Source organism: Drosophila kikkawai, chromosome 2L (genome assembly GCF_030179895.1).
Source record: "Drosophila kikkawai strain 14028-0561.14 chromosome 2L, DkikHiC1v2, whole genome shotgun sequence".
Classification (NCBI taxonomy): Eukaryota; Metazoa; Arthropoda; class Insecta; order Diptera; family Drosophilidae; genus Drosophila; species Drosophila kikkawai.
The window spans coordinates 18,327,124-18,339,230 of NC_091728.1; the positions used below are offsets into that span (position 1 = coordinate 18,327,124).

Consider the following 12,107-nt stretch of genomic DNA (forward strand, 5'->3'; position numbering starts at 1 on the left):
AGTTCGCTAATTTTTTAGCGAATTCGCCAGGTTTTAGCTGTATAGCTGGGAATCTAGCTATATAGCTAGGCAGGCAGCTCTAATGCCCGCGCGGATTTGAAAAGTAAGTTTATTTTAACGGTAAGATAATTTAAAATTATGAAGAAAACAAAAAATATAACATAATAATTTTCAATGAAGTTACAAGTTATTCGGTAGCATGTTATTTTGACGGTTAATAAAATTATTAAGCAAATTTTTAAATGACTATACATACCATTTCGAGGTAATTATAAACAAGTTTATACTATAAAAAAGACTCAAATTATTATTTTACGTTTATTATTCATATTTCGTTTTGTTCATATAGGCAACTCTTACGACTAGGTTAACTAGACAATAATTACACGTAAACAAATGTTTGTATATCCGAATACATAAACAGTATAAAAACTATGATTCGCTATGCTTAGAGGCTGCAGCAGCTGTTGGTCCGTTGCATTTGTTAAAGTATCACACGCCGATTTAAAGAAAAGGGGGTAGGGTTTATTTGCAACTAAGCGATGTATAAGTAACATAAAATCACATTCGATTCAAATTAAGCCCAATACTAAAAGCACCCGCACTAGTTCGTCCCGCGATCAGTTAGTATTGATCTTCCGCTTTAGTGTAAAGTATGCCAGCATTTTAAAAAGCGCGATTTGGGCCAGGATCATCAGGATGTTATAGCCAAAGTCCCCCTGCTCCATACCAAACTGACGCAGCACGGTGACAGCGTTCCTGTAAAGTTATATGATTTGTAATATTATTTTCTTAAAATTATTGTTCATAGGAAACTCACTTAAAGTGGCAGTAGAACTCCGTGGGTGGACAGATCAACTGTTCCCGCTGGTTGCCATATAGAGATATTACCATATTCTCCAATGCATAACGCAGCGGTGATATATAGGCAATAAACCGCATGGCTGCTGGAATGTGGTTGAGCAGGATGAGGAAGCCGGAGAATGTCAGCATGAAACATGTCGAAACCGCACCCACAAATGTTCCATTCTGAAAAAGAAGAACATGGTTAATATTTGCATCTAAAAATTGGAGTTCTAGAGATAAGTTCTTACCACAGGATTCAGTACAGTGCCAAGGAATACACCCAAACCATCTGCACAAATAGTGACCACAACGGCACTCAGCAGATACTTTACAAATCGGTCCATTTCAACGGGCTGTTCGGTCATCCAATATCCAATCGTTATGTACACCGAGGAGAAGATAATCTTGAAATATATAAATTATAATTATATATTATTAAGCTTTTATTATTTTCAAATGTTTACACTTACATGAACAGGAGTGGAGGTGATAATAGTGGCAAGGTAATAGGTTCGAAGTTTGTACCAGTTGTTAAATGTTTCCTTCCTAATGATTTCTATCTCGGCAGGATCTGCAATCATTAAACCATAAATACTGATCTATAAGAATATAAAAACCTATTTGCATACATTTCAAAATGCCAGGCATTATAGTGGTGTACCAGAGATAGACGCAGTGAATCATAATCATGCCCACATTGGAAATTTGTTTGGTGGCATTGCTACCCGAATCGCCGAAAAACAAACCAATTAGTATAGCGCAGAGTATGTGAATGCCAAGCTTTAAATAGGTGAGTGTCTAAAAGAGGTAGGAATAATTTATAAATATTATTTACTATAATTATTATTTACTTATTTAGTTTATAACTCACCCAATCCCTGAAGAACTGCAGGTGACAGCGACCGATGAGCAGCCAGAGCCGCATATATTCCGTGGGCGGAAAGGTGTGCCTCGTCAGGTCTTTCGACGATTCCATGTGCTGGATCTCGATCTTGTGGACCTGCGGCTGGGTCTGCCCCGGTGATTGGGATTCATTGAACTTGGCCACCTGAGACTCGCTGGGCGGTTCCCCAGTCTCGCCCTGCATCAGTTGCTGATCGTATCGCCAGCGAGTGTCCTTGGCGCATTCGGCCAGAGCCTCTGTGTGATCATCGTAGTCCCCATTCACGCATTCAAGCACTGAAATAATTAACACCTTTTTAATGAGCGTCCTTAACCCTTTGTTAGCTATTTCTCAGAATTGTATCTGGTCGATATTTACTGATGGTTACAAAGTGATATTAAGAGTGAATTTATTGATGGCAAATGAAGGCCTAGAAGTGGTTTTGCTGAATTCTTTTGACAAAACTACAAATTGTAGAACAATATAAGAATTATGTCTAAAAAGTTGGCTTATAAATTATATATTATCAAAGAAATTTTAATAAAATATAATTTATTAATCATTGCAAATATAATCAATGTAATAAAACCTCCCAAATTGACGGAAACTCAATCCAAGCTATAAGAAAATAAATGTGATAAATAAGCTGTTACAGCTAGCACAGAAGTGATTGTAATAAGTGCAGCCTGATGAGTTAATTAAGTTAAGTAATTATCTGATATGCTGCCTTGTCTCCATAATCATGTTCAAAAAAAGGGAAAGGGAGGCGTCGCGTCGTGACGCTCTACTCACGGAAGTCGGCGGGATTGTGGTATGGGGGACACTCCAGGCCGACGCTGCTCAGGAACATGACCGTATTCTGGGGCGTGCCCTGGTAGGTGCACTGACCCGCGCTCAGCACGTAGATCAGGTTAAAGAGATTGTAGATATTCGTCGACGGCTGGTGGATCGTGCACACAATGGTGCGCCCCTCGTTGGCCAGGCCGCGCAGCAGCTGGATGGTGTCGAAGGAGGAGGAGCTGTCCAGGCCGCTGTGGGAGAATGGAGATCAGAGATCAGGTTCAAGGTCGGGTTCTGTCAACTGGTTCTGCACCGAGGATGGGGCACCTCTCACTCACGTTGTGGGCTCGTCTAAAAATAGCACTGCTGGATTGTCTATCAGCTCCAGGGCAATGGACAGACGCTTCTTCTGCCCGCCACTCAGGTTGGAGCATCTCGTGTGTCGCGTCTTTGTCAGCTTCAGCGAGTTGAGCAAGTAGTCGATCTGTAAAACCAAGTCAATTAGTGGGTTTCTTTTATTTTATAATTTAAGGCCAACTCACCAGGGTTCGCTTTTCCTTCAGGCTGACACATTTGTTGGAGATTTTAAGTGTTGCCGCCATCAGCATGGTCTCCTCCACAGTAAAGTAGGGGAAAAAATGATCGTCCTGCATAATGTAACCGCATAACTTCCTGGCCTTGCCGATCTCTATCTTGCCGCTGACTCCGCTCTTTGTCATACCCGTGAGGATGTTCATTAGACTAGATTTACCGGCCCCCGAGGGGCCCATAATGGCGGTTAATTCGCCGGACTTGAAGGTACCAGCAATTCCCTTGAGAACTGACTTCTTTTCTGTAAGTATGGAAGTAAAATGGATTAATTATTCAATAATACCAAAGCAAAAGTCATGTTATGGTTGCTAGAACCTAATTTGATCAAGTGACTTTCTTGTATATAGAAGAGATTTAATGAAAGTTATTGCTAAATGAACATCAATTTATATTACCAAATAAGACAAATTTAATGAAACCAGTTATCTGACATTACTGTATAAACCCAAAAAAAATCTAAAATAAAGTCTTAGTTAGAATGCTTTTATCAAAATCAGACAATTATGGCTTTTTGCTGTTAATTAATGGCTGCGATTAATGTCACACATTCCGGTTCTGAATATGATCCCATTTAATGTTTATGATCTGCGGAGCCTCAACCTAATTACTTAACCCTCTCCCATGTCAGTAGTAGTATTTTTTTATTTAAACGTAATTAAAATGTGTGTAAAAAAGGTTAACAGTGGCAATAAAATGAAACCCTCATTGCACACATCATTAAAAAACATATGTACATATATTATTCAAGTTAAATGGGTCAATCTAAGAGCATATGTATATTGTTTGTCTATATTGTTCACATTTATGTGTCATTTAGCGATAACGTTATAATCTATTGACTCTGGCTTATCAGGGCATAGCACCTGTGGTCCGGGATCTCCGATCTTTCTTCCGGCACAGTTAGAGTGCAAGAAGAGATAGAGAATTTGCACTTGAAACTATTGTGATTTGCAACACTGAGAGAAAAAAGGTCACCAAAAATAATATATTTCTTAGTTTTCGTTTGAATTTTAAGCAAAAAGAATATATAAAATTTTAAAATTTGTAAGCAGCTCCTATGTGATTATGAAAATATGTCCTTCAGATAAAAACTGAGAATGAAAACTGGAGAAGGTTTTTAAAATTAACTTGAATTGTGAAGATTTTTTTATATAAAATTATAAATAATTAGAAATTAAATAATAATCGAAATTATTTCCCTCTTTACCTTATCATTATCTCTTTTAAAAACACATATTTAATGACACTGAAACAATTTCTTAAAGTGCTCATCATTTAATCACAAACACTTTATAATATATATAGATTTAGGCAATAAAACATTATTGTTTTGAGGACTGATACTGCAGTACACAGAGCTTTCTTACCTTGCCGCTTGGGTGTATTAACCTGGTAGACGAGATCTTCAAAGTGAATGTCGATGCCATAGACATTCTTCAATAATTTGCTGCTATCCATTTTGTGTGTGTTCCTTTCTATTATTCAGCGTACGGTGTGTGTTTACAAACGTTCTCGCAGTGATCTGTCTTGGATGCTTATCGATGATATTTATTTGCTTTGCCCGCTTGCCGTGCACATTATTTACTCATATCAAAAAATTCGGTGAGCACTTTTAAATATTGTTTGCGAAACGCCTGTACACAATGGGGATGGGATTATAATGGATTACAAAGCATCTGGTAATGGCTGAACTGGATGGGGTCACAGGTGCAATTTGTGACTGCCGTAGTCAGGAATTATATCACCGCAAGTTGCCCAAGTAAAAGCTTTTACAGTGGCAATTAATGCGCGTCTTAAGAGTCGCGCTTAAGAGAGGTCACAAGTTCGTGAACCTGTCGAAACCGAAACTGAAACCGAAACCGAGAGCCGTCGAACCATAGAGTTTTCACTTGATTTTCCGTTGCTTACTTAATTTTTCCTTGAAGAAAAACTAGACAAAGTCCCTGCTACGCGCATGCGCCCCCGTTGGCTGGCTGCTGATAACTGCGGAAGAAGTCGCCGCCGACACAGCGCTTTAACCTCTGCCGCTGCTGCAGTCGCAGTCGCTGTCACTGCCTCTGTCGCAGTCGCTGCCTTTGCCAGCCCAGCAGCAGCACAAAACACAATACAAAAAACATATAAAATTTATTATAATAAGGCATTCGCATATCAAATACAATTCGGCAATGCAAAACGCGCTGGAAGTCAACAATCGAGCCGGCAGAGGCGCCTTAAATTTCAAGTTTAACTCAAGCCGCTTGCCGTCTTTTACTGCTTATTTTTTCGACTTATTTTCGGGGGCTCAAAGAATAACAGACAAATTGGTATTTCAATTTATGACTCAGGTGAAATAACGAATCACTCACACCTATCTATCCAAACAATTATAAAGCGAAAGCTATAAACAACGACCTTGCCCAGCAGAAGCAGAACATCTAAAATTCACATGTGTTTATCCGAGAAAAACAACAAAAAAAAAAAATGAACTAAAATTTATGTGCGAAATACCATTCTTGTGATTTGTTTAAAACAAAAAAAGTAGTAAACAGAATGTGCCAGAAATTGTATAAATTATTTTTAACGGAATTGCGGATACCCTTCTATTCTATTTATTTAAAAAAATTTCATTTAATTGTATATATCAAAATTTCTTCTTCATTTTAAACTATATATACAAGATTTACATTTTAAAGTTGTATATAACTCTAAAAATAACCACGCTCATTTCCAATACATTAGTTTCCCAATATAACAAAAATTCCAGATTTTATTTACATTTTCTTCTCCCACTTAACTTAGTGTTCTCCATTTTCTAGTTTCAAAGAACTTCCGCAAATTATTCAATTAGTCATGCAACACGTAGTTCAATTCTAGGGAAAACACCCTCTACGTGACATTTAGTTTTTGTAATAATAATGTATTTTTGCCACACCACAGATGCTTGAAGCGTTAAGATCTCGGCCCTTGTAATGATCTCGTGAATGGGGAAATTTGCTGATTGCAGGTGGGATTACGAGTGAATTTAGGGTATGGCACACATATACATAGTATCTGTATTCAAATAGTGTATGAATTAATTAGTTCTAATAAAGTTGGGATTATTCTGAACTTTAATAAAATACTAATAGACCTTTTGCTATGGTGACTCAGTGGGTTTAATCATAAAAACATATTATTTAAATATTAATTTTCTATTAGTACATTCCAACTATAATATATTCCCCCTTTATGTCGAATATGGGAGATTCATAAATGTAATTATTAAAGCGAAAACATATTTCATAAATATTATTATATATTATATTTGAATGACTTTTTCTTTAAATACACATTTCTAGTGTAACAGTTCTCAAACGGTTCAGTGTTTTTTAAGGGAATATTTCAAAAACACTTTTCTAATAATTTTTATTTTTTTTTAGAATTTTTTAGTTTTCGTCTGTTTTGTTACTTCTTCAAAAAAGTCAGTGTATTTAGAATTGTCAAACTTTATAAAAATACCCATTATCCAGTATAATTCCAAATTCTTCTTTCCACTTTTATCAATTTACAAAAGTTTTCGATAAATATTCATTACATTTAGGTAATTATTCAGCTGTCTTATTGTTACTACAGTTGTTTTTTTTTTAATTTCCTTTCTTCAGTAAATTTAATGGAAATGATATGCCCACATTTTTATATGCAAGGTAATCAAGTTTACCGCAATAAGCATACAGAACAAACAGTTGCTCGAGATCGGGGCCACAGCGTTCCGAAAAAAGCTTTTTGACTTTGGCTTTCGGCAATTGCAACACCGCCATCTAATAAAAGCAACAAAAACGAAAATAATTACGAAATTGCATAAATGTAAAAAAAAACAGTTGATTATCTAAAAAAAAAAAGAGAACGTTGCGGCGGTCAGTGAACACTGTAGAGAAAAACAACAACTTTGACACCTGCGTAAGCAGCGCAGCGCGACTCTTAATTGTATGTCGGTTGCTGCCGTCAAAGCGCTACGCTGACTGAGGCAGCGGCAGAGGCAGCACGGCGACGTCACTAACTAAAAAAAGTGAATCTGAATAGGGTTAATATAGTACTGAAGAGAATAAAGTAAGACAATTACAGTAATCTCTTGAGGAAATAAGCTTACAGGCTATAAATAATCATTTATAAATTAATGTTTTTTAAAGCAACTTACAAAAATAGGTTTAAAAATGAGTTTCAAAAACATTTTATAAATATAAAACCGCAAACATGTTAATGTTTAATAAACTGTTTTATGCACAATCAATAAAACTAGACGAAAATAATAATGTTTCTACAACTTTTATTAGAAACAAATTATCACTTAATTCACCAAAAGTTAAGCACTTGAAAAGGATTAAAAATAATAAGATTAAGACAATTGCTATGATTTGAGGCCATTCAGCATATAAATCTTTATTTTATGCAAAAACCTCGGAGATCTGAAAACGTATTTGAAAGCCAGGGCATCTAATTGCAAAGCGGTCACTGTACTGGCTTTGTTTACGCTTAGCGATTCTGGCGCAATGGAATTCCTTCTCTGAATGGCCAGCCAGAGTCAGGCTCAGGTGGAGCCTGGGTTTCTGGCTTTAGAATTATATTACGTGACCGTTGAATTAATGGCTCAAGATTTCGGTACGCCACTTGGTCAGCCTTGGGGACGCGCAGGCAGCAAAAAAAAATATTGCTGAAAACAATGCGCACGGAAGCGACAGCTCAGCCCGATCCCAGTAAATAAATATTTTATATACAAAATTGAGGTTATCATTATGCTATACCATTTACGGCAGGCCAGCAGCTGGCCAGAGCTCCCATGGTTATCTATTCGTTTTGAAAATAATGTCAATTAAAGCCTCGCTGCCACAACTACCTTTGCGGCCACCGCGCAGGTTCGATAAAATTACAAATGCAGCCGACTATCGGACCGGCGACAATAACAAATAATAATAATAAAAATAATAATACAAAACAACAACATCATCGTCAAAGTATAGACATATCTTGGGAAGGCGAACACTTGCGCTCAGAACTCTGGAATGCCACTTGCTATCAATTAAAATAAATTGTAATAACATTGCCTTTGACTTTTCCCCATTTGAATTGAGTCATTCTGGGTGAATCTCAAAATGCTTCAAGTATTTGTTATTTAGTTAAACAAATATTGAGAATAATATACACCCAAGTGGGGATATTATATTCTTGAGAAGCTGCCGAACAAGGCCTGGGGGTGTGAAACTGTAAATAACCCAGACTTGAATTTGAATTTGAAATGCGTTTAAGTAATTACCCGGGAGTCAACCAGCAATGATAACTTGTTTTTTGGTAATTTGATCAAAAGGGGAAAAAAAGAGTATATTGAAGATAATTTAAAGCGTTTTAAAGTAGAATATTTATATATGTACAATTAATATGATCTAAATAAGGCTCATAGTTAATCAGGTAGGTTATATTCGTATCCAAAAAATTTGAGACATAACGTCGCCACAAGACTGTCTAGGATATTTCCTCGAAGGAGCGCCTTAAAATAGATTTTATTAATGTTATTAACGTTATAATCTAATTTAATCTTCCAATACTTTAAATGTATGTCATTAGGTAATGTTAATCCAATGCCAAGGCTTCTTCTGACTGTAAACATTATCGGCTGTAAACAATAATCCATCCGCGCAATTTTTCAACTTAAATGATAAGCAGCAGTGTTCGCTGAATTGCTAATCTATTTACGAGCATGATTCATACGTTAGTACTCCTACTAAGCACTAGTATGATCGTTTGGTACTATAAATTTCCCGTTCGTTTTCCGGGTGGCAGGAAAAACAGATGCCATAATGCGTTCTAATCTCGGTCTTGCATAAACAAAATCCAACACAAACATGGTATAAACAAGCCGACAAGTGTTGAAAGAGAGAAATACTTGGCCAATCAATCCGATTCGATCGCTTGTACACAAAAGTGAGATGGGAAAAGTTGCTGAATTTAATGTAAGTGTTTTTATTGTTGTGCAATACTATTGCGATACTATAGTTATGAATGCACAATAACAATACATAAATAATCGCATATCTTGATGGAACCCTTTGTGATTTACTGACGGAGATTTGCATTCAATTAGCCGCTTGCATAACCCCAAATGCAAATATAGTAGCTCATTCATGCAGCGATCTTGGCACGACGTTTACACTATGAAGAGACGCTAGAGCTTGGGCAATTATCGGCTGTCAAGAGCTCAGGAAAGGTGTCAAGTTTTCATCGGTTCTGTCAGCGGATTTAGTAATACCTTTTGAAAGCTTGCAAAACTTTCTGAAATGTGGACGATGAACCCGCGACGCCATAGTGCTGCACTCAGCAATCATTTCAGGCTACTGTAAGGTACTCCTTGTTCCAATCTTGCTTTGCTTTTCTTGACAATACGTATTCCCAAGTAACCAGTTATAGACACTACTGAACAAGCAATAAATTAAATAGTTATAGATATTCATAGCAACCCCTAAAGAAGTATAAAATATAGCTTACAAATACAGCGTATTTTAAATGTTTTATCTATCGGACCCTAGACACTAGACATCACTTCTCTCGCTAGGAAACGCGCAAAAAAAAACCTAAATTGACCCACTTAGATATAGACATGTGCAGATCTTCTTTAAAAACAAACAAACTTTTATTTCCGAGAAGAGATAGCAGCGTCAAGAGCCCCACAATGCCGAATAGAACTGCCAAGACGCTGAGTGACGCTCATTCATGCTTTTATAGTCCGCAAATAGAATTCTCCTGTGTCACCCTCGGCCAATACCAGAAGATACCAAACCACTTGGCGCACACCCAGGCATACGTATCAGCTCGTGGCTGCCATATATTATACAAAACAGAGCGGAGATATATAATGAATAAAGTGGCGACAAGGTTAAACGAAATCAAATTATGCTTTGGGCTACATATTTGACTCGCGTGATCATCTATTCTACTGATTAGAGGAATCGGAATTCAAGGGCGGCTCAAGACTCAAATCAAGCAAGCTGTTGATGATGCGTTGGGCATTTTTACTATAATTCGAGTGGGTCTCCCATTTCCTCGCTGCAATTGGACGGCGGGCACCGATAAGTCGTTTGCTTGCCCTAATAGATGATAAGGAGGGTCAGACTTTCGCACTGCCGCTCCCTGACGCCCCCTGACGCACACGCATACATATATGGGAAATGTATCATGTGCACTGGGGAAAAAAGAATGCTAAAAGGTTGCAGAAAAAAAAAAAAATTAAATAAAAATATTTAGGTCCTTCAAGGTTTTCGAATGGAACATAATAAGTTATTTTCACATTTTTAACGACAATAATTTTATTATTTAATATTTTATTTAATTCTTTAAAATATTGATTAATATATGTAAATAATGTTTTAAACCTTTAAATAATGATTTCCCAATTCTAAGTATTATTAATTTTGGTAATAAAATATTAATTGAGTTCTGACAAATTTCTTCAACCAACTTATGGCTTGATTTTCTCCATTTAGATTGAATATTCATATAGAAACCAAGAACTTTTTTTAAGTAATTAATTTTAGTTTCTTTTGTTTTTCTTAATTTTCCTGATATTTTTCTCTCTGCAAGTGAAATGACAGACTTTGTTTGCACTTGTGTTTAGATTGGGGCGCGAACTTGGAGCCCCATGCAAAGCGGTGGGTATTGCATTACAAATTGTACTTTTCCACACCACCCATGGAACCGGAGCCACCCAAAACACCCACCAACCCACCGGGTGGAGCAGGCCGGGCATGCTGCCCCACATTCCGCGGTGGCGACAATGACAGTGGTGACCCCATGAGCGGGTGGGGCCATCTTGGCATTGGCTCTGGCCTGGGTCTGGTTCTGGTTCCCGTTCTGGCTCTGGCCATGTCCGCGTCTGATGACTGGTGATATCATCATCACAATTTGGCAGGGCACATAATCGCTGACTAATAAAATGCAAATAAAGTGGAGTATTATTTGATCAAGACGCCCAAGGATTCCGGTCATCAAATGGCGACCAGGGGGGCGTATGCGTGATGGCTGATCGCGGTGAGATGTCCGAATAAGCCTGTATACATAAACCGAAATAATCTCCAAGTGAACTTTGATCTATGAAGAATCGGCCGAGTATAAATTGTTATGCCTCATTTGTTTATGTGTGTGCGCCGCGGCCTGTGCTCTATTTTCTATATGATTTCATTACAATAAGAAAAAGACCCAGAAAGCCAAGCGAAGGCCCCGAGAATCGGAGCATTTAGCCAGGGGAACGTGCCAAAATTTAAATAGAATGGGAAATAGAACGAACACAGCTGGAAATGAAAGCAATGCCCCATCAAAGTTCAATTCTGTTTTGCATTTCGCCTACATTTCCGATTTCAGTTTCGATTTCGACTCTGATGGATTTCAGTTTTCCCTTTGGTTCACTTTTATAATTCGAATTATTTGATTTTTTTGTTTTGTTTTTCATTTTTAGCAGACTCACACAAGTTGCACCGAAATATATTTTGCGATCGTCGAGATTTTCGCTATGTATTTTTCTTATTATTTTGTTTTTCAAGCACACACCAGAATCACAGACACAATGCGCACAACTGGCATTAATTTATTGGCGCGAAAAAAAGTCCAGATTTATTTTTAAAATTTCTGGGAATATGCAAAACTTTTAGTTTGTAACACGCGCGTTGAAGAACCAGAAATAAAATATATATATCGTTTTATATTGCTTCTCAGCTCGGACGTGGGCAAAACGCTGCCGAATCGCTCGAATTACGACGCGAGACTGAGGCGACTTTCAGACAGCGACTGCCTAAGTACAACGCCGTCCGCTCGAATAGTTTATTTTCTGAAGCGCTTGCCGGCGCAGCGTAGATATATAGGAAATTAATGCCACCGAGGTGCCCGAGACCCGCATCGTAGGGTCCACTGTATCTAATGTTATTAATAAAAGCGGCCTCTCCGCCTCTCGTCGCCAGAGAGTCTTCGCGCCGGGGTCCCATTGTTTATGGTATCCGGAGTGAATTTTATG

The 12,107-nt window shown here is 37.6% G+C and overlaps 1 protein-coding gene across 2 annotated transcripts; it reads right to left on the reverse strand.

Annotated features, from left to right (window-relative positions):
* Positions 1–299: 299 nt before the first annotated feature.
* On the reverse strand, positions 300–11,856 carry LOC108077451 (ATP-binding cassette sub-family G member 1). Of its 2 annotated transcripts, none has more exons than XM_017170772.3 (11): positions 11,648–11,856; positions 4,468–4,734; positions 3,052–3,341; positions 2,848–2,993; positions 2,522–2,760; positions 1,718–2,025; positions 1,476–1,644; positions 1,317–1,417; positions 1,095–1,250; positions 821–1,029; positions 300–759 (listed from the first exon to the last, which is right to left on the reverse strand). In XM_017170772.3, the coding sequence occupies exons 2-11, from the start codon at positions 4,556–4,558 to the stop codon at positions 621–623; spliced, it is 1,848 nt and encodes a 615-aa protein (XP_017026261.1). In that variant the 5' UTR covers positions 4,559–4,734; positions 11,648–11,856; the 3' UTR covers positions 300–620. The 2 variants fall into 2 exon arrangements, with proteins under 2 accessions (XP_017026261.1, XP_017026260.1); XM_017170771.3 differs by having other exon boundaries at positions 11,565–11,856.
* Between the last annotated feature and the right edge of the window lie 251 nt (positions 11,857–12,107).

Coding starts and splice junctions, on each gene's coding strand:
- LOC108077451 (XM_017170772.3), bottom strand. CDS start 4,558: ATGGATAGCAGCAAATTATTGAAGAATGTCTATGGCATCGACATTCAC. Junction 1,645..1,717: donor TGCAGTTCTTCAGGGATTGG/GTGAGTTATAAA, acceptor TACCTCTTTTAG/ACACTCACCTATTTAAAGCT. Junction 1,418..1,475: donor AATGCCTGGCATTTTGAAAT/GTATGCAAATAG, acceptor TAATGATTGCAG/ATCCTGCCGAGATAGAAATC.